Source organism: Alligator mississippiensis, chromosome 3 (assembly GCF_030867095.1).
Source record: "Alligator mississippiensis isolate rAllMis1 chromosome 3, rAllMis1, whole genome shotgun sequence".
NCBI classification, from domain to species: Eukaryota; Metazoa; Chordata; order Crocodylia; family Alligatoridae; genus Alligator; species Alligator mississippiensis.
Genome location: NC_081826.1, coordinates 177,037,236 through 177,058,905, shown reverse-complemented (window position 1 = coordinate 177,058,905; position 21,670 = coordinate 177,037,236). Strand labels below are relative to the sequence as shown.

General features: G+C 42.6%; 1 protein-coding gene across 3 annotated transcripts in view; it reads right to left on the bottom strand.

Annotated features, from left to right (window-relative positions):
- The window catches only part of SLC24A2 (solute carrier family 24 member 2), a 182,262-nt gene that overhangs the window by 42,401 nt on the left and 118,191 nt on the right, over window positions 1–21,670 (bottom strand). For all 3 annotated transcript variants that reach the window (XM_019480761.2, XM_019480763.2, XM_019480762.2), the window contains 2 exons: window positions 7,395–7,490; window positions 3,134–3,240 (listed from right to left, as the gene is read on the bottom strand). In XM_019480761.2, the coding sequence (XP_019336306.1) occupies window positions 3,134–3,240; window positions 7,395–7,490 (203 nt within the window). The remainder of the gene's footprint in view (window positions 1–3,133; window positions 3,241–7,394; window positions 7,491–21,670) is intronic.

Here is a 21,670-nt window from a genome sequence, read left to right as displayed (position 1 = left end):
AACATTTGCACGTACCCTCTATTGCCTATAGGGTACTCTACTTTGTTCTTCCCCTCTTCCTGTCCATCTCTTATAGTTCATTTATTTTTCTCCACACTAACTTTCCTGTGGTCTGCCTTACTTTCTTAGCAGTGCCGTAGTACATCAGGAAGCCTGCCCTTCCTTACTCATCTTTATTAGATCTTGTATAAGTCGGGTAAATCTTCCAACAGCATGCGAATCGAAGACAACCAGTGCTCCTTTCAGCAATGGTCAATAGGAAAAACAGAGGATCAGCCCCAGATTCTCAAAGGCAGTTAGGCTCCTAACATCCTTTGAATTCAGTAAGAGGTAGATCTTTGAGAATCTGAGCCCTAGGCTATCTGGTCCTTAGAGGTATGTTGTGTTCTGCTATGGATAGCAGAAATGAACAGCAGACATTTTTTTTAAATTCTAGCTACCTGACATATTTTTGCAGATAGTTGAAACTGAGATTTGAGGTGTTGGCAGCTATGGTAGCAGCAACAATGGGATAATCATTGACAGAGTAGGAAATCAGAGAGTCTGTGGAGATGAAGCCCCCATCTCAATGCAATTGGGGTACTACTGCGTGCCTGTGCTAGTGGTCTCCTAGCCATTAACGCCCATAAAACCCTTTATTTTAATCTGATGGAACTACAGCTGCAGAATCACTCATACACTCTTGACATTTCAAGCCCCTCTATTCTTAATTAGGATAAATAATGCATCTCACTGCTGTTCTAGCATGGTAAATTTTGAGTATATATGAATATCTGCTGAATCTAGCATGTAAGTTCCAAACATTTCCTCAATGAAAGTTTTAAGTACCTACCGGGAAAAAAGGCCTTCTTGGCAATGTATGCTTGTAATAATTTCATCTATTTATCCCACAGTTGTTTGAAATTAAACCATCAAAATGTTTTACCTTGGATGGTGATGCTGCTTGACTCTGCATATTTTGAGCAGGCTTTGAAGCCACTTCATTACAATATGAAATGTCAATGTATGGACATTTCTGAGAGATACAAGTACCCTTCTTTTACTGCTTTTTTTTTTTCTGAGCAATTTCTGAGAAAGAATCTATATGCAGCTCAATAAATTACTGAATTGAGTTTTACTCAATTACTAAATTTTACTAAAATGATTAAATTTTGAGTTTTTGTGTACTCCACAAAAGTATTATTCATTCACATCATAACAAGTTATTCCATAGCATAGCAGTAAAAGCTGAAGCTGTGCCAATGAAATACACTATAAATAAATAAATCAACCTAATAAATAATTAATATCCCTGCCTGGAGTTATCATCTCCCCCATTTGTTACTGTTTAATGTTATAAACGGCCTTGACATTTATTTTGGCTCAGAGGTAAACTTAGTCTTTTAGAATATGTTCCAAGTGGACGCTGAAAAAAATGATCCCAAAAGCTAAAGGTTCACTATTCATAGATTTATAGATTGTAAGGGCTGGAAGGGACCTCGTATGATTATCGAGTCCAACCCCCTGCCCTGGGCAGGAAAGACGACCTTAGCTAGGTGCTTGTCTAGTCTCCTTTTGAAGACCCCCAAGGTAGGGGAGAGAACCAAAATGCATTGGTTGATAAAGTAATGCCGGAGCAGTGTGTTGAGAACTTTTCTAGAAAGGGAGTTACCAAACTACTCTGCTTAAGTGGAATGTTTAATATTTAGTTTTGATGACTAGGAATCTTTAGGTGGTCCATCAGTCTGGGAAATTCAGCACAATAGAGACTGTGTACATATTATCAGCATCTTTTTGTTTTCCCAACACAACATTCAACATCCACTTTTCCCTGCCTAATCAGCCCAGAAAATAAAGCAGCAGCTTTTCCAGGGATTCCTCCATCTCTTCAGGTGGGACTGTGATCCTAACACTCCATTCCTATCCCAAGAGGCTAGATAATAGAGAGGGTTAAAGACATTTGGCCATGGTTTGTGCCCTACTATTACTGTTTGAGAGTTTTTCCCTGAGTTTTAATCTTAGCCTCCTTTGCTGTAGTTCAAACAAATTTCAAGTGTTTTAAGTGACTACTTTAAACACTTATATAAAAATGTGCAAACAAGATGACATAGAAAAGTACCTGCAGAAATGGGTAGGTAGGTGAACAAAAGTAGAATACTGAAGATTAGAGAACTATTGGGCATATTTACAACAAAAAGCAGCATAAGGAAACAGCAATAGGAATATCAAATACCTGCATTTTGCCACCAGGGAAAATAGTTTCTATACATTCTTTAAAGAAAATGGAGAGACTTGTACATTTTCAGCTGAAAGTAAACCAAAATCTGATATTGAAAGTCATGTAAGAAATAATCCTTGGGCCAGTTTGGAAGTCTGCATGGTGCTTTCAGCAGTTAGCTCGGGTCTAAGTGTAAGACCCAACCTTAACAATACTAACTCACAAGGCTATTTTGTTTCTTTTGGTCACATAGAAGTTGGGCAGTCACCTGATTTGCTTAGGCACTCTTGTAAGCTACACTAGATGCCTGTCTACATCTTTAGGTTCCTAATGTTCTTTGTATTTCAGGTAGTCATTACAAAAATCAGACAGTCATGCAGTTGTATGATAACTATTCATAAAAAGTATATTTACTTGGTTAAAACAAGCAAATTTAAATCTGTATTTTTCTTGTGAGCAACTATGCAATGTCTGCATTTATGCTTACTATGCACAGTCATGCAAGCAAACATAATTTGCTCTCTGTCTGAAATTTGTGTCTCAGATATGATATCCAAAGGAAGATGTTCGTGACCAGTTCTCATCTTGTAAGCACTTTCTTGTAACCATCCACTTAATTAAACATGACAGGTTGCACTCCTAAGAGAAAATGTTCTGTGCAATGTTAGAACAACTGGACAAACTATTTCCATTAGTTGCAAGTATATGCAATATGCAAGAAATATGCCCTGAAAGAAAACATTTCAAAATATGGCTTTGCCTTAAATACGGTGCTACGTGTAGGTGCAGGGGAAAAGAGCCTTTGTATTTTAGGCAAAATTTGCTCTAATACCCAGTTTAATTGAGGGCAGAGGCAAACAAGACTATTCCTTGCTCAGAATAAAGACCTTTTTGCAATCTACTTCTAGATAAAATAGACAATAAAAAGATATTAACCTCGGCTTCAGTGTTGTGGGCAACATTTCCATTTTGTACTGGTCCTGAATCAGTTGGTGGTGTTATTGCAACTTCCACTTTTGCAGCATTTGGGAGTTCAATTTTTTCTGTTAGATCATCCATAAGCAGGGGTGGAGGGGCAGAGGAGAACAACAATATATAACAAATTAGTAACATTGCTTTCAGTCTATGTGAATTATCAAGTGCTACCAGTAACATTCATAAAAAAAGATAAATTCTGGACTTAGTTACATTGATGCAATTACTCCAGAGAACAAACTTTCATACATGTAAATTAGAGTCAAATTTGGACTAATGAGGGGGTTGCCTGGATAAGGGATGAAGAGCTGTTCCAATGTTACTTGTGTTTTTTAAAAGAGCTCTTTTTAATGTTTAAATTCTTAACTGTAACTTAGGACCTATTTGGTGCTCTTTACTCATGTCATACTCTTGCTGAGCTGTGGTAAATCTAACAGAATTGAGTCAAAACTGACACTAAACCATTCTTCATAACGGATAATAAAATATAAGATTCTCTGCTGGCAGGTGGAGTGTGCGATAAACTCATGAAGATATGGAGAAACTTGACTTGCATATTTTTCCATCTGCAATTAGTAAAGCTGGATTTCTGTTAGAGTTGCCATGGAACTCACAGGTGTTATGACTATAATATGATCTGAAATATTTGTGACTTGACATTTGGGGATGTCTATATGCAAAGGATAGGTGGTGAGGAGTTGTAAAAATGACACCTCTGAGAACTACCAAATTAGATCTTGCACTGCTCTGCAATTCTACCATGACAAAAAGGCTGGGTCAGTGAGGTTTTTTTGCAAAAGCTAGACTACAATTTTGTCCCTAGTTGATGCATTAAATAAGAGAGTCAGTTTAAAAATATGGAAGTTGGTGTTTAAAAATTAATTTTGTGCAAATTCCTGTCTTCAGAATTGTCACTTTTCTCATATGACATTCACATTCTTTTTACTTGCACCATGAATGGAAAAAGCAAAGGTACTAAACAATACCCAAGTTTTCCAATAGTTTTACAAATAAAGTCCTCATGAAAATGTCCTGCCAGGATAAATGGGAGATAGTAGGGAACAAGGGGCTCTGGCCCTATATTTATTCAGTTCAGTTCTTTTCACCATGATTCACCTGGGATTGTTCTAAATAAGAAGCATGACAAAAACTCTTATTCAAAAAGAGTAGTGGTCAGATGTCCTTGGATAATCAGATGACATGAGAAGGAGCAACAAACAATTACTTGAACAACATGCATTTTATAAAATCTTGCCACAGAAAGAAGTAAATATAACTGTGTGGCTTGCATTACTGCTGTGGTCATGTTCTTTCTGAATTAAAATCCAAGATTCACAAGTGCAGTGCAGAGCTCAGGATAGGTATAATTATTTCCCTGCTTTTAAGTCTTCCTTCTTCCCAGCAATATGATGCATTAACAAAACATTCTCAACTAATTGCTTGACTCTGTAGGCAAAGTGTATCTAAGTCTAGCACAAGGTCAGGGCAAGTGTCAACTGATAGCATGGATTCGGTTTTTATCAGATACATTTCATAGACTTCTTTTGTTGAACATTCAGTGGTAAGGCAGTGGCTAAAGGAAAGGTGACTGTAAGAATTTTTTCTTTAACAACTACACATGACTTCTGAGCTGAAAGACATTCTTATCCTTTGTGAAATGCAGAGCAAACAACTTAGTGCAACAGCCATGTACAGGGCCAGAGATGATGGAATTTTTCCAGCCCATTGTCAGGATATAGACCAGCTATCAAACTATACCTCCTATTGTTGACTCCAGCTCATAGTAGCGACTGAACTCCACTATGCAATAGGGACACAAAATTTTGGCTACTGGATATGCAATGAGTGTGAACCTAGCGACTGTGACCCTGTTCTACCCCTGGGGTAGCCCAAATCTTTGCCCTACAAGAGAGATACCTCAAAGCAATTACTTGAAATATTCTACAGTTGATGAACCCATATCCGTACCTTTCTTCTGCAAGACAGAGTCTTTGCTCTTGAGACTTTGTATGCCAATGCAAGATATCCAGGTTTTGCTTCTGAGAGAATGAATCATTCACAGCAGCAATGTGTCTCTTTGAGGGCTTTTGAGTTTACATGGTAGATTTCAAGGATGTTAGTCTTTTTTATGGCAGCTGTTGAATTACATATGCCACATCACGCACACACCTTGCTCATGAATGTGAAAATTGTATGTAGTATTACAAACTGTACACAGCGTAGATCTCAGGGAGCATTTTGTACATTCAGAGTACTCACCCAAAGCATACATCCCTGGTACTGCCATAAAGAAATACATAATCGTGATCAAAATGGTGTTTTCAATTGTTCCTGTCAAATTTCTGTGAAAACCCATGGATTTGCATGAACATAACTGAGAGCATAAATTGTCTTCCTATTCCCATTACTTTTAATTCTACATATTTCCATAATTAGTGTTTCAGCCTTGCACAATGGCTCCCTGGATGCCTTTTTTGGCTTTCTTTTCATACATAGGAGCTCCCATTCATCCTGATGGGGCAGAGTTTCAGGCAGAATCCTGTAGAGAGTCAGAATAGTCTTTAATAATTCATTATAGATGAATCAGAGAGGAAAATTTAGCCCCAGAAAGAATATGGAACTTATATCTAGGGCTCATAACAAATGACTAGGCCTAAAATTAAAGTAGATACATTGTTGTATGGTTTCATACAGATAATCAGCCAGATTCTTCACTTGGTTATGCCAAGAGTTCCATCCTGAGCCCAGTGGCCCATCAAGCTAACATAATTAGGACATACTTGTAGCAAATTAAATGCTGAGCAGTTACTATGTATGCACAGTAAGGCACATGTAGACAGCTGACAAGAAGCAAATTTGCTCCCTGTCAGCCAGGCAGCAGCGGGTGGGTGATTGCCCCCTGCCCATTGGAGCTCCCTGCTGCTGGAGCAGGCTCCAGTGGCAGAGTCTGGGTGGAGACAATGTTTCTATGTCCCAGCAGCAGGGAGCTCCCAGTCCCTGCTCCACGATCGGGAATCCCTGCCTAGCCAGGGGCTCACTGCTAGCTACCACACTGGTAGATAGGGGCAGGGGGCTGAGACCTGCCCCTCCCCTGCAGCTCTTTCCAAGTCCCCTGCTCCCAGTCGGGGAGCTGAGGCCAGAAGCTCCCTGCTGTTGGGGCAGGGAGACATTTCCTCATGCTAGGTTCTGCCCCAGCACTAGGCAGCTCCCAGAGGCAGGCAGCAATCTCCCAGCTCCTGCCAAGAGACAGCTGTCTCCTGGCCCCATGCTCTCTGCCATCCCCTGGGCTAGCACCCAGAGGTAGTCTGGAGATCCCCCTGGCTGCTGCAGGGCGGGCAGAGCAGGATGGGAATGGCCATCTCTGGGCTGCCCCTGTTGGGAGCAAATCTGCTCCCAAATGTGTGCACATGTAGACACCTGCCCAGGATGTGTCGATGGCTCCACTGGGTTCTGTAACCAACAGCACAGAAGGAAATGGTTGGTATCATGGTCACTTGCTTTGACCCTCTAGCCTAAATGACCAGGTACCCTTTCATATCTGGGTCAGCTTGGAAGTAGCCTTTGGTGCAAGTCTGGAGCAAAGATCAAACTGGCATGTTTACATGAGACATTTACTGTGGAGCCAACTAATTAGTTCTGCATTAAACATCTCAGCGTCTACATATGCCTATTAGGGCACAGGAGACTAATGAACTCTGCAGCAGGGTAGTACTTGTATATACAAATAGCAGCAGCACACCTGTAGATGCTGCCCTGGCTGGCTGGGGCATGAGGGTACTTCAGTGTCGGGGTTGCCTGCTGGCTAGTCCTACACTGAAGCATCCTTGTGTCCCAGCCAGGCCCTCTGCAGCACATTGAACCCCGTTGGAGTAGCCCTGGGCTGGCAGGCTGACCTCCCAAGCACCCTGCTCTGACCTGGCTCAATGTGCTGTGGTCTGGATGCACATGCAAAAATCCTGGGAGCTTCCTGGGAGCAATAAACTACAGAACAATAACCTCTAAAAAGTTTATTCATGCACTGTAATGGCACATTTGCAGATATGTCTCTCTTCTCATTTGCAGGTACTAACTGCTGTGGAAAACCAGGCTTCTATTATAAGTCCAAATATGGATTTGGGGTCTATTTTTAGGTTCCCAAGCTGATATATTTCCTCTTTTTTGGGTAAGTAAATGGTATATATACTCTTTGCCAATAAAAATAATTTGGAACTCCTATACTCACCATGATTAGCAGCCCCATTCCGTCTTTCACTGTCTTCTACCTGGCACTTCTTTTTGGCAATCTTATGAAGAATTGAGGCTCTCTCTCTGAATTTTCCTTAAAAAAAACCACATTGTCTTTGTTGAAGTGCATCCATTCTGACATTTTTTGTAGTAAATTTTGCCTCAGGACTCAAAACCAATAAGTTATTTCTATCCAACTGAATGAGCTAACATATTTTTAATCATTAGCTGACTTTCCAGCATCTACAAATTGTGATTGCTTATGTACTTAAGAATTTAAAAGATGTCAGCTGGTGCTTTAGAAATCAAAGAAAATGAACTACTAAATTATTTTTTCTGGTAAAGCATTCAATCAGGTTTTCATAAAAAGGTACCAGTGTAAACCATTCAACACAAATTATATAATAAATCTATTTTAAAGAAAAGGGTTATTTTGAGTCTGCTAGAGCAATGCAATAACCAAAGAATTTCATGGGGTTCCATGAATAAGGAACACTGGAACTGGCATACTAAAGACAACATGTGGCCAATCTAGTCCAGTATTTTATTCTCAGTGCAGGACATGCCCAGAGACTTCAGAAAAAGGTGCAAGCATTTTCATTAACGAACAACTGCTGTATAAACTTCCTCATAGGGAAATTTTCTTTCCAACTTCTGTGTCCCCAATCTTTCAATCTTTCTCTGTGGTTGGTCCACAACCTGCAGTATTACGATTCCATCCTAATATCTGTGTTTGTGCTCTTTCTCTATGAAACTTTTTTCTAAAACCAGTCACATGGCATAAAGGCAAATTTTTCCATTCCCTGCCCAACCCAAACACCCACTGAAATCAGTTGGAATTAAGGGGGCACAAAGTCTGCAAGTTTTAAACCAAAAGTTATTGAATTAAAAAGCATTATTACTCAAAGGATGCATTATATTAATACACCATTAGTAACAACAGGAAGCACAGAGAAGTTATGATTACAAAATCTTTGATTTAGATATCAGTATTTCAAAAAGTAAATCAAAATTACATTAAAGACAGGCAGTGAATGAAATGGAAGAATGAATTATCAGCTAATAATAAACAAATATCCCCCTTCCCACCAAAATGTGAATGTTTTAGAAAGCAGAATATCACAGTGGAATGACAGCATGCTAATACAGAAAGGGGCAAGTAGCTATCATTTAGGGAAAAACAGAATGAATCTGTCAGTCACAATATAAGGTAAATGATAATAAAGAGACCTTATTACAAGCTCTGAATACTACCCTTTCAGCTTTACATGTGTTACTAACAAAATATCACACTGTAAAATAATATCTGACCATCTAGAAAAACAGCAGAAAATACCACAAGGAATTTTCTTATCCATTACAAAAATAGTTAGTATGGAAGTATTGGAAATTCTTTGCTCTATCATGGATATGATGAAATAAAATAGCCAAAAGACCAGAGGAATACTGAAAACCAAGATGCCAACCCTCACTTCAGTGCACAGGATCAATGTGAAAAAATAAAGTTCAAACACACAGAAGATAACAAGACAAAGTGCAGAAACAGAGAAAGGAAACATCTGAAGTCTGAGCTGACGTGAAAAGAGAAAGGAAAAGGGAGAAAACCAACCAGAATGGTCTTGCCAATTATTTTATACTGAAATCCTGAAAATGTTAAGGCCATTTCCATTGAAAATATTTTAAAGTGTTTCTAGAGAAATGTGCTTGTAATTTTGCATGTCCTGACTGACCTGATAGAAAATGTGATGCATTTCCATAAACTAGGGAGGATTTGTGTTTGCATGCATGCAAATACACAAGGTTACATACGTGCATGGTGGGGAGTGGCACAGTGTGCAAGTTTAGTCTGCAAACACTTTTTGAGGAGCCAGCTTGTCATGTCCCATGTGTATTGATGAACTTTTGGGAGCAAGGGAAAATGAAAGAAGGAGGATTTTTTTTATAATCTCAAATTGTATTTTGTATGTAATGTTATTCATCAGTTTCTTTGCTGAAATTTCAGCTTGTATTCTAAAATTATTTCCCTTTTGGCTTTTATACTTGTAGGTGTGGGTCGGTATATCCCCTCTCTTCCCCAGGACTTGCCTGTCATGATTAAGATAGTAAAAAGATTTAGATGTTAATCCCTGAGGGGAGAGGGTGAGAAACACCAGACCACCTGGGTGTTAGTTTCACCATGTTTCACCTATCTTTATTAAAGTGGATACAATGTAGTGGACTACACAATTGCCTCATTAAGATGGAAGCAGCTGTATCACCGCTTAGTTGATTGCAGCTTCCCTGCTGCTCTGTTCCTGATTGCGGCTGTCTCTCTGCTGCTCCCACTGAGAGCTGGTTGTCTCTGGGGATCCTCTTTGGGGTCTGGTTCCCCAGCCTTCCCAGGGTCTTGCCAGCCACCCGTCAGCTCCTGTGAACTTTCCCTGTAGCTCCCTTCCCAATCACGGCTGTCTCTCCGCCGCTTCGTTTGAGAGCCGGTTGTTTCCTGGAGCTCGGTCTCCAAGGGCCGCGTTCCCAACCTCCCTGGGATCCTGCCAGATGACTGCTGGCCACTGCCACCTGGGGTAAGTATCCCCCGTCTCACCGGTCTGATGTCCGACTTGCTTGCCTTGCCCACAGCATCCTTCTTGCTCCGTTGGCTTTGCAGCAACTACTCTGCTTCACTCCAGTGCCCTGAGGGCAACCGCTTGATTTCTAGCCCGAGCCCCTGTTACACACCTCCCCCATTTTGTTCAAAGAAACTTAAAGTTGCTGAGTCTTCGCAATCCTCGGCATGATCAGTCGGACCCTTCGCCCTTTCACCGGTATCTGTTGTGTCTTCAGTGCGTGACAGGAAGTCAATATTCCTGCTCTTCTTTCCCGCCCAGTGCTTCACTATAAAATAAAAGGATTGTGTAGCGAGAGACCATCTCGTTGACCTAGTGTTATCTAGCTTGGCTGTTCGTAGCCAGCGTAGGGGTGCATGGTCTGTGATTAGTATGAACTTCTGGCCTACTAAGTAATAACGAAAGAGTTCCACCCCCCCACCAGATAGCCAGGCATTCCCTGTCAGTTGTGGAATATTGGGTTTCTGTGGGCGTCAGTTTTTTGCTAGCAAAGGCTATTCGTCTCTCTTCTGCCCCTCCTTCTTGGAAGAGGATAGTTCCTAATGCAGTGCCGGAGGCATCCATTTGTTAAAAAAAAAAGCATCTTTTCAAAATTTGGGGTATAAAGCACTGGGTGCTGGCATAGGGTTGCCTTAACTTGTTTGAAGGCTAGGATGGCCCGTGGGTTCCACTGGATCCAGTTTCTCCAAGAACTCCTCCAAGGCGCCATCCTATCAAGGGCGCCACCTTCTCTGAAAAATCCTTGATAAAGCACCTGTTGTAGTTGGCAAAACCAAGAAAATACCGTAGCTGTCTGAGTGTTTGAGGCAAGGGGCGTCGTTGTATGGCTGCCACTTTATTAGCTATGGGCTTTATTTTTCCCTGTCCAACCATGAACCCAAGGTACCGGGTCTCTCTCTTTCCCAATGCGCACTTCCAGTGATTCACAGTCAGCTCAGCCTGTCAGAGTTCATTGAGGATCTCCCATAGGTGGTGGCAGTGTGTTTCCCAGTCACCAGAGAAAACAATGATGTTGGCAATATATACGGCCGCATATTCTTGATGGGGTGCCAACAGTTGGTCCATCAGGCGCTGGAATGAAGCTGCCACCTCATGGTGCTCAAATGGCATCCTCCTGAATTGGAATAAGCCCCATGGGGTTCCAAAGGCAGTTTTTTCCTTTTCGGTCAGTGCCATCGGGATCTGCCAATAGCCCTTTGTGAGATCCAAGGTCAAGATGTATTTGACTTGGCCTACCTTTTCCAACATATCCTCTACCTGGGGCATTGGAAAGGTATCGAACATTGCTATTTTGTTTACCTTGTAAGAATTGATGCACAACCTAATAGAGCCATCTGCCTTCGGGACCATCACCACCGGGCTTCTCCAGGGGCTCCTAGATTCCTCAATGATGCCCAACTTCTTCATCACATCAACCTCCTGCTTGACTGCGGGCCACAGGTGCTGAGGTAGCGTCATCCAATGATTGTGTACGATCTGTCCAGGTGGGGTCTGGATGCGATGTACTACTCCCTGGGGTTCCCCCGGGATCTCACAGAACACATCACAATATTCGGTTATTAAGGTCCCCAAAGTCTTTTGCTGTTTGAGGTCTAGTCAGTTATCTACCTCAGGTCTTGGTGGGGCCTCCCCCAACCTCCAAGTTTCCCTATCCCCTTCTAGTTCTTCACATTCAACTGGATCCTGTATCATCCACCACTCCCTTTGATGCCACTTCTTCAATAAGTTAACGTGATAGATTTGTTTTCTCCTGGTGGGCTCCATCCGAAGGACCTCGTACTTGACGGGCCCCGTACGCTTAGTTACTTTAAACAGACCCTGCCATTGACCTAATAACTTGTGTAGACTATCAGGTAGTAGCACTAGCACCCAATCTCCTGCCTTCAGCTCTCTTTCTGCGGTATGCATGTCATAGTGCTATTTCTGTCTCTCTTGCCTCTGTCCCAGATTCCGTTGAGCTATCATCATGGCCTTCTTTAATCTGTCCCAAAAGTCAGTCACAGCCTGTGGTGGCGTTGTCCCCTCAGGCCTGGTTTCCCACCATTCTTGGATCATGTCCAGGAGTCCCCTTGGGTCACAACCAAAAACCAACTCAAATGGGGCATAGCCGGTGGATGCTTGGGGGACTTCCCTGATTGAGAACAGAAGGGGGGGATCATCACATCCCACTCCCAAGGGTCACCCCATATGCATGTCCATATCATCCCTTTTAGTGTCCGATTGAAGCGCTCCACCAGTCCTTCCCTCTGGGGATGACAGATGGAGGTTCTGAGTTGTTCGATTTTCAGCGTGTTGCATATCCCCCTCAGGATTTTGGACATGAAGTTTTTGCCTCAGTCAGTGAGAATTTCCTAAGGGATTCTGACCCTTGTGATCCATCTCATGAGAGTACTAGCTATCATGGGGGCGGTCACTGAGCATACGGGCAAAGCTTCAGGAAACTGTGTGGCATAATCAATGATTACCAAGATGAATTGGTGGCCTGTCCAGCTGTGGAGGAAAGGTCCTGCCACATCCATGGCAATCCTATCAAATGGTTGCCCTGCCAACAGCAGCAGTATCAGCAGGGCCTTGGCCAGTCTTAGCCCCTCTGTTCTTCGACACTTGGGACATTCAGTACAAAAATTGCTCCACCATTGTGTACAGGCCTGGCCAGAAGACCCATCGCTTCCATCTTGTCCTTCCCCAGGTGTCCTCCCATTGGAAGAGTATGGGCTACCCGAAGCAAGTCACCCCGATATTTCCATGGGACTAGGATCTGTTGTTTTTTGTACCCCTCTTCTTTGTCCTCCACTCGGTACAGGATGCCAGTTCTTACCTCAGAGTGGAGACTCAACTTCGCCTTCTCAGGGTCTACCACTACTCCCTCTCATCTAGCCAGCCGGGTCTGCCAGATATTCTGGAACAATGGTTCTTGTTCCTGTTCTTCCCAGAAGTATCCACCGCCGATAATCTGCTCCAGGTCTAGGTCACCCCCTTCTTCCTGTTCGGAGGTTCTGAAGCATACCGCCTCTGGATCACTCTGCCATTCCCCCCGCTGCTTCTTAGTACCTGGGAAACTACTTTCTTCAAGTGTGGTCAATCAACTCCCAGGGGCATGGGGTGGGGGAGGGTCTCTGCTAACCCCACCGCTATCTTTTCTGTGCAGCTTGTCACTGACAGCCGGAGCCATTTCTTTCATAAGTGTACGAGGCCCCATGGATGCAGACTATATTCACAGGTGACTCTGAGCTTCCTAGCTGTGTTGGTAGTAGGCCTGCCCTTATCATGGACTGGGGGCAGCTGGTGTCGACAACTGCAGGAATGATGGTGTCTCCCACTCAAACCTTGACTACTGGCTTATTCTGACGTCCGGGCCTCTTGTGTCACCCAAAACTACAGTCCATTTTCTCTTCATGAGGACTCTCTACCATCGCCTCAGCTTGGGGTCTGTGCGGACAAAAACTAGACACATGTCCCTTTTTTCTGCACCTATAGCAGATTATGTCCTTGGCATCCCAGCCCCTGGGTTCTCAGCCTGAGAGTCAGGTCCCCTCTCCTCTTCTTCCTTTGCCAGAGCCTTCTGAGCATTGCATCATCCCAGTCCCTCCTGAACACTCCTTCTTTGGACCCTCTCCTTCAACTTCAGCAGTGACGTAGTCCTCAGCTAGGTGCAAGGCTTCTTCCACCATCTTTGGCTGATGCTGCCTGATCCAGCATTGAGTGCTGCCTCCTAGACCAGTCAGGGACTGTTCTAGTATGATGTGGTCCACTATCACCCTTATGGACCTGGTCTCCTGCTCTCAGAGTTTGTGCAAGCAGGCATGGGCATAGTCCCCCCATCCCTTTCCGGGCCCAGAACTTCTGCCGATATGTCTATGGGGATATCTCAAGGTGGTAGAGTATGGCCTCCTTCACCTTCCCGTAGTCTCTGGCCTCTGTTTGTGTGAGAGTCCAGTAGGCTGCTTGTGCAGGGCCAGTGAGAAGGGGACCTATGCGCATCACCCAGCTGCTCGGGTCCTACTTACAAATGGTGGCTGTTCTCTCAAAAGCTTCTAGATAGGCCTCCATGTCATCCTAGGGTGTCATCCTAGGGAACCGGGAGCCTTCTCCATCTCTCTCCAGGGACGCTTGTTGGGCTTCAATCTTCTTGCTCAGATTGTGCTGCCGAGAGAACAGTCTGATTCTGGCCTCTGCTTCTTGTGTCCATACTTGGACTATCTCTTCCAATTGTGCCTGCTGGCCCTGTAGCAGCCGTAGAGTAATATTATGGGCCTGTTGCCAGTCTGCTGGGGTCTGAATGTCCATGGACTCCATGGTTTTCTGGTGCTCCCTGTGCAGCTTCAGTTTCCTAGCCAATGCACCACTTTGTAGGTGTTGGTTGGCTATATGTCCCCTCTCTTCCCCATGACTCACCTGCCACAATTAAGAAGATGATAGAAAGATTTAGATTTTAATCCCTGAGAGGAGAGGGTGAGAAACACCAGACTACCTGGGGGTTAGTTTCACCAAGTGCCTACCTTTATTCAAGTGGATACAATGTAGCCGACCACACTAATTGCCTCATTAATGTGGAAGCATCTGTATCACCACTTAGTTGATTGCAGCTCCCCTGCTGCTCTGTTTCCGGTTACGGCTGTCTCTCTGCTGCTCCCACTGAGAGCTGGTTGTCTCTGGGGATCCTTCTCTGGGGTCTGGTTCCCCAGCCTTCCTGGGGTCTTGCTAGCCACCCATCAGCTCCTGTGCCCTGAGTGAACTTTCCCTGTAGCTCCCTTCCCGATCATGGCTGTCTCTCCTCTGCTTCGTTCGAGAGCCGGTTGTCTCCTGGAGCTCGGTCTCCAAGGGCCGTGTTCTCAACTTCCCTGGGATCCTGTTAGCTGACTGCCGGCCACCATCCCCTGGGGTAAGCATCCCCAGTCTCACCGGTCTGATGTCCAACCTGCTTGCCTTGACCTGCCTGCGGCGTCCTTCTTGCTCCATCGGCTCCACAGCAACCGCTCTCCTTCACTCCAGTGCCCTGAGGGCAACTGCTTGATTTCTAGCCCTGCCTTTTATGTGTGGCAGTGGCCATGATTACCCTAATCCTCACCCAGTGTGCCAAGCCCCCCACTGCTGTGTCTTAGTTCTCTTAATCACCCATGGCCAGTGTTTCTTCAGTAACAGGGGTTCTGCTCAAGCCCCTGTTACAATACTCTTTTATAATATTTCCTTCAGCAAGAATCATATAAAATGGTATTGAAAAAAACCCACAGGGCCACTTACTTCATGGGCTTAGCTACACAACAAAGCTGAATGGGTTTAACTTTAACCAGTTTAATTTTAACCAATGCAGATCTGTGTGGAATTCTCATTTCCACTTGAGTGGCTTAGAGTGATTTAGTTGAGTTTCAATGGGTTAGGAAAAAGTTTAAGTTAAATAATAAAAAAAGAAATTACTTTTAAATTGGAATAAAGCTGTCCACAGCAAGATTTCTATTGGTTTCACGACATCATTGTAAAAAATGTATTGGGTTAAGTTGGTGCAATCTTTTCAAGACAAGACCCACCTCTCTTCCTCAATACTAGGGTTTTTCTCTATAATTCATTTTCTCATTTAGTTTTAAATACCCTAAGAGGCTGCATCTATTACTTCCTTTGAGAGTTTATTCCACAGTTAGAACTGACTATCAAGGAACTGATGCTTGACATTAAATAAATTTTTTATCGTCCTTTTTTTTCTCCAAGTAATACTACTACTCTGCATCCTGGGACTTCTCAAAGGGCACACGGAGACATACCCTAGGGTTAGGGTGATCTAAGTGCTGAATAGTGCATACATTTAGGGAGTTTAGACTGGGCAAAAAGTGGTTGGCCTGATCTAACTTAGTTCACCTAAGGAGGTGCATTACATAGTTTAGGTTAACCTGTGCCCGATCTAACTGAACTTGTGTGCACGTCCAGTGTGTGTGTCTGAGTGCATGCTTGTATACAGGTATTCTGTGTGGACCTCTAGTGAACAGAAGATAAGACTTAGTGAAAAATATCACTCCTGTAAAAAAAATTATTCCAACATTTCTTTCAAAATCATGTAGAAAGTAGCTATATGCATTTTCAAGCTGTAATTAAAATAAAAGCTGAAGAACAAAAATAGATACAGTTTTCATTACTTCATTTAGTGTAGGCCAGTGACACTCAACTTTTAACAGATAAGACAGTCACAAATTCACAAAGTGTGGTGCCCTTTTTGGCATTCCTTGATAATGCAAAACTTTCAGTGACTTCTGCAAGCTGCCAAGATAATTAAACTTTATGTAGTGTCAAATTCTGCAAAAAAATCAGTGGAACCTATGAACCCTCCCTATTTCTTAGGAAGCCCTCTAGTTCAGGCCCCCAATATCCAAATGCGTGCGGGACAAAATATACTATAAAGAAATATTCTCTCTTTTTATACCCCGCATCAATCCATGTGACTTTTCTGTCTGTATGGTTATGTTCCAGGTTGTGCATCTTTAAAAAAGAAAGTTTTCCTCTAAGTAAACATACCATTATTTTCAGGATATCATCATTATGATACATCAGATACTGTATTCTTACCATGGAAAAAATGCATTATAGGATTTGCAGAGCCACAGTCATCTTATTGGGGCGCTGCATTTTGGAATAAACTCTTTGCAGAACAACATATAAAGTTGACTCAGTGCAGTGCTGTGGTCAAGTGGCTGACTGGCCTACTAAAGCATGCAAAGCAGCTCATTTTGAGTAAGAGTTTGCACAGGAATGCAAAGCCTCTGGAGAATTATGTAGTACAGTTCTCATAAAAAAGAACAATCAAAATTAGCATTCTGTTGCTGATTTCTTTCTGTCTAGTTAGTATAATTCTAGGACTGAATTGGATTTAGAGAGAGATTAACAAAATAGGTCATACATAATTTGAGCTAAGGTGCCACAGCTAATAAATTTGAGTTTAACAGAAATGTCTGATGACAAAAATATCAATTTTAAGGAATGTCAACTGTTTTTTTTTTTAAATAAATCACTATTGCACCTTGTTCTTACCTTTCAACAAATGTCTGATGAAATCCATATAGCTATATTTATACACTACTGAAGGAGTCACAAGTCAAGGAATGACAAAGTTAAGGTGGACCATCCAATCTCAACTCTGTCCACTTGGGCTATGGTAGGATCAAATTATTGGCAGAAATGTCTTAGCATTTTCTCTTTCAGTCATGTGACTGAAACTTTTGATCACTCCTCAGGCAAAGAAGATGGATCCTACCCCTCATAAAGCGAATGGCAAAATGTCACTGATTTTAGTGGAGATATGATTTCATCTATAGTGCCTTGACATACAGCAAGTTCCTAATCACAAATCACCTCTTTTGGAACTATGGGATCTCTAGTACACCAGCTGAACACAAACTATGGGTGACTATTCTTGCATGCTGCACAAAGTCTTTTTTTATATACTGTACTAAGTTAATCATAGGCCCCTGACACATTTAAGATGCAATTAACAGACTCCTTAAATAGTAACATGGCCACACGTTAAAGTCAATTTAAGTCGCGATAATACAGTTAATGAACAAAAAAGGTATTCCACATATAAGGTACAACAACTTGTGGCTCATTTGTATTATGCCTTAAATTGAATGTGTAGCTGGTTGGAGCTGGCCCATGATAGAGCCCAGCACTCAGCTGAGTGCCAGGATCCAGAATAGGGCAACCCGAGGGCCTAGGATGCAGCTGTCCCAGCAGTCCAATCCCAGGGTCCCCATGTTCTGGGACCTTTAAAACCCCATGTGCCACTCAGCTGGGTGACACACAGGGTTTTAACTCCACCCCAGCTCATATGGACCCAGGGATCAGGCTACTGCAGCCTAATCCCTGGGGTCCCCATGTCCAGGACCTGGTTGTCAGATGAGGCTGGGGACCTGATTGCAGCCAGTTTCAGATCTGAGTGCAGTTCCTCACTCCAAATGACAATCAGCTGGATTTTAACTTGCTGGTTCATTTCAGATCATGATCCCAGGTTCCCTCTGCACTAACAAGATCCCAGTATGGATCTAATTCCTGATCCCAAAATTGCGCATCCTGCTATGCATATGGGCGTGGCAGGGGGTGCAATTGTTGGGATGGTGGTGTAGATCCCTTGGCACCTTAAATTGAACATCTGTCAGAGGCCATAAAGATAAACAGTTCTACAGACCTTACATGGCAGTGATGTCATGATCACATCCTGGAATTCTAGAAAGCTTGGAATGTAGTTATGATACCTATTACTGGCCAAAGAGGGGAAGATGAATGTTAAAGTCAGTACACCACTTGCCTATCTGATATATTGGTTCATAGATATTCTAAGCACTTCTACAAGACCCTTCCAAAGGTTCACTGTAGAGATGATTAAACTTTCATTAACTATCAAAGGCAACACATCTATGTATTTGCTGCTGGAGTCGTCTTATAATCAGGATTATCTTCTATTTGGATACATACAGTATTCTCATAAAAAATGATTAGTTATGAATTGCTATATCTGATTTAATGCATATATATATTCCATTTGGATGTTTCAAAAATATAATCCTCAGTTGCCATGCTTTTTGTCATCCTGATTCAATTTATTTACATCTATCTATCTTGAATATATATATTCAATTCAATGCAATATATATATATAAATTGAATCAGGATGACAAAAAACATGGCAACTGAGGATTATATTTTTGAAACATTCCAAATAGAATCCTTTAATCTTAATCAGTTTCTAGCATATTTTATGCCGTGTTTATTTTTGAAGTTATATAGAAGTGATGGTGACAAATAATGTTGTAAAACTAAAATGTATCATAGAGTCTCATCAGTGGTGATGTTCCAAAAAGGGGGAAAGAAAAAACCTTATTTCTTCCTTACTTTCACCATTAGGATAAAATGTCCAGTATAGCCTCAGATGAATACATCCATGTTCCTTAAAAGTACGTGAAGCTTTGTAATGGAAATTGCAATATACCAAATCATGAAGAGTGATACTTTTTTTCTAATAATAACATTACATATAGCATTTATATCTATCTGGTAATAATATACAGCAGTTAGCTACTTTATACATAACATATTTATAGGAATAATTTCTACCCACATATTGAGACATACATTTTATTGCAATACTTTATAAAATCAGAAATATATTAATGCACAAATTATAGCAGTTTCTTCAAATTGCATATTTAATATTGTAGGATTAAAATAATAGACCCAAATCCCCAGCCCCTATGTTGAGAAATGAAGTAAATAACTTTCCTGAAATAAATATTTGACATGAGAATTTCTCTAACGGCCATATCTGAGTGCTAGGTTAATGACCCATTTTTAGAATACAACAAAGTATTTAAACAAATTAGCCACCATGTTATGTCAATCAAAAGCTCATTTCAATCATAGTGTTTTATAATAGCTCCACCTTAGTTAACAAGTCAATCCCACACAAGATAAATCCAGTTAGATGTTTGTTCTGACACCTCACTGAGTTGGCACCTCTAATAGAAAGGAATTTACTATATTTAGGTTTGTCAAAACTGAGGAAAGAAATCTGCCTAGGAAACATGTTAACTAATACATCTGAAGTAAGAGGATTTTAAATACAGCTCTGCATGTTGTGTAGGGAGGCTGAGCCACATTTAAAAATGTATTCAGTGGCCATGGTTAGGTGGAGACTGCTATCAGGTAACTCATTTTCAAATACAAGGTATTTTTCTTATCTAGATAAACAGGTTGGAATATTTCTGGAAGCAGATTTAAATTTAGACGCTTCAGTAACTATCTCCAAGGTGCCCAACACCAACTGGAATTCTTAGCCCTGAGTTAGATGTCTAGGCTACCAAAATACTGGATGGTGAGAATTAGGTGCCTAAAAAAGCAAACTTAAAAAACCAGCCGATGGGGTGTTGGCTAAACTAGCAGGATTATACAGTAGAGGAAAAGTGCAGATTACAGACAGCTCACTAGCCATGAATATCTCTCTGGCTTGATTTGTGCCTCCTTGGTTATAGGATCATAGGAAAATAGGGCTGGAAGGGGCCTCACAAGGTCATCTAATCTAGCTCCCTGCTCAAGACAGGATCATCCCTGACTACCAGCCAAGTGTCTGTCTAACCTGCTTCTGAAAGTTTCTAAGCATGGAGATGACAAAACTTCTCCAGGTAGCTGTTCCAGTGCCTAACCACTTTTATAGTTGGAAAACTCCTCCTAATCTCCATCCTAAATTTCCCTTGCTGCACTTTGATACCACTAATCTTAGTCCTATCCCCTAAGGCCACAGAGAAAAACCCATCTCCTTCTCTATAATCATCCTTCAGGTATTCAAAGACTGTTATCAAATCCTCCCTCAGCCTTCTCTTCTACAGGCTATATAACCCTAGTTCTCTCAGCCTTTCCTCATAAGTAGGGGTTTACAAAACTTGAGGAGGTGGCTGGCCAATTTCATGGGCAGATCCTGGGGCCAGCCACCATTTCATGGGCTGATTGTGGCAGGGGCCCCCCATGCCTGTGGTTGGTTTTAGGGCCCCTGCAGTCCCACCTCTCCCCAGATTGGCAGATGGCCTGAAACTGCATCTTAATTACCTTGATTAATCCCAGGGAAGCCATTAATCCACATGTTATTAAGCATGGATTAATGGCTTCCCCAGCCTTAATCAGGGTAATTAAGCCATGGTTTCAGGCCATCCCTAAGCAGGGAGACTACAGGCAGCTGCAAAGGGTCCATGGAGCCCTGGCTTAGCTTACTGGCAGCAGGTGCAGAACAGACCCAGCCTCTTCCTTGCTGTCCACCCCAAGGCATGTGCACACCCGCCACTGGCAACGAGTTGGACTGGGGCTCTGTAGACCCTGTGCAGCTGCTTGCAGCCTCCCCGGCACCTGCTGCAAGCAACCTGGGCTCTGTGGCCAGCAGCAGGGGCCTGCCCAGATTCTGGGCCCAGACTGGCTGTGGCAGGTAGCCATGAGGCTGCAAGTGGCTTCACTGGGGTCTGTGGAGTCCTGGCCCAGCTCATTGCCCGCAGTGGGAGCACACATGCAATGAGCTGGGCTGGGGCTCCATAGATGCCAATGCAATTGTTTGCAGCCTCCCCACCACCTGCTGTGAGCAGCCCTTTCCCCGTCCCATGCTCCAATATTGAAGGGCTTCCCACCCTTTTCTCTGCCGACCAAAATTGCAGAGTCTGCCATTGTTCATAGAAAATGCTTGATTTCATATTTTCTATGAAAAAGAAGCAATCAAGATTTCAGTAGGTCCCTATTCATAAGTCCAGGTCCTTACTCATATGTCTTGTCTCCAAGGCCCATAATAATTTTTGCTGCCCTGCGCTGGACTCTTTCCAAACTGCCCACATCTTTTGTGGGGCTTGAAACTGGACACAGTACTCCAGGTGAAGCCTCATCAGTGCTGAATAGAGAGGAAGAACCACTTCTCTCGATTTGCAAATGACACTCCTGTTAATACAACCCAATATACTGCTGGCTTTTTTTGCAACCAGAGGACACTGTTGGCTCATAATCAGCTTATAGTCCACCACAGCCCCCAGCCCCTTCTCTGTCATGTCATTTCTCTGCCATGCTGCAACCAAACCAGTCATTCTCTTGTGAGGTCTTTTCCAGCCCTGCTTTCTTATGTATTTGTGCATGCGTTTATTTTGTCTCAAGTTCAGATAAAACTCCA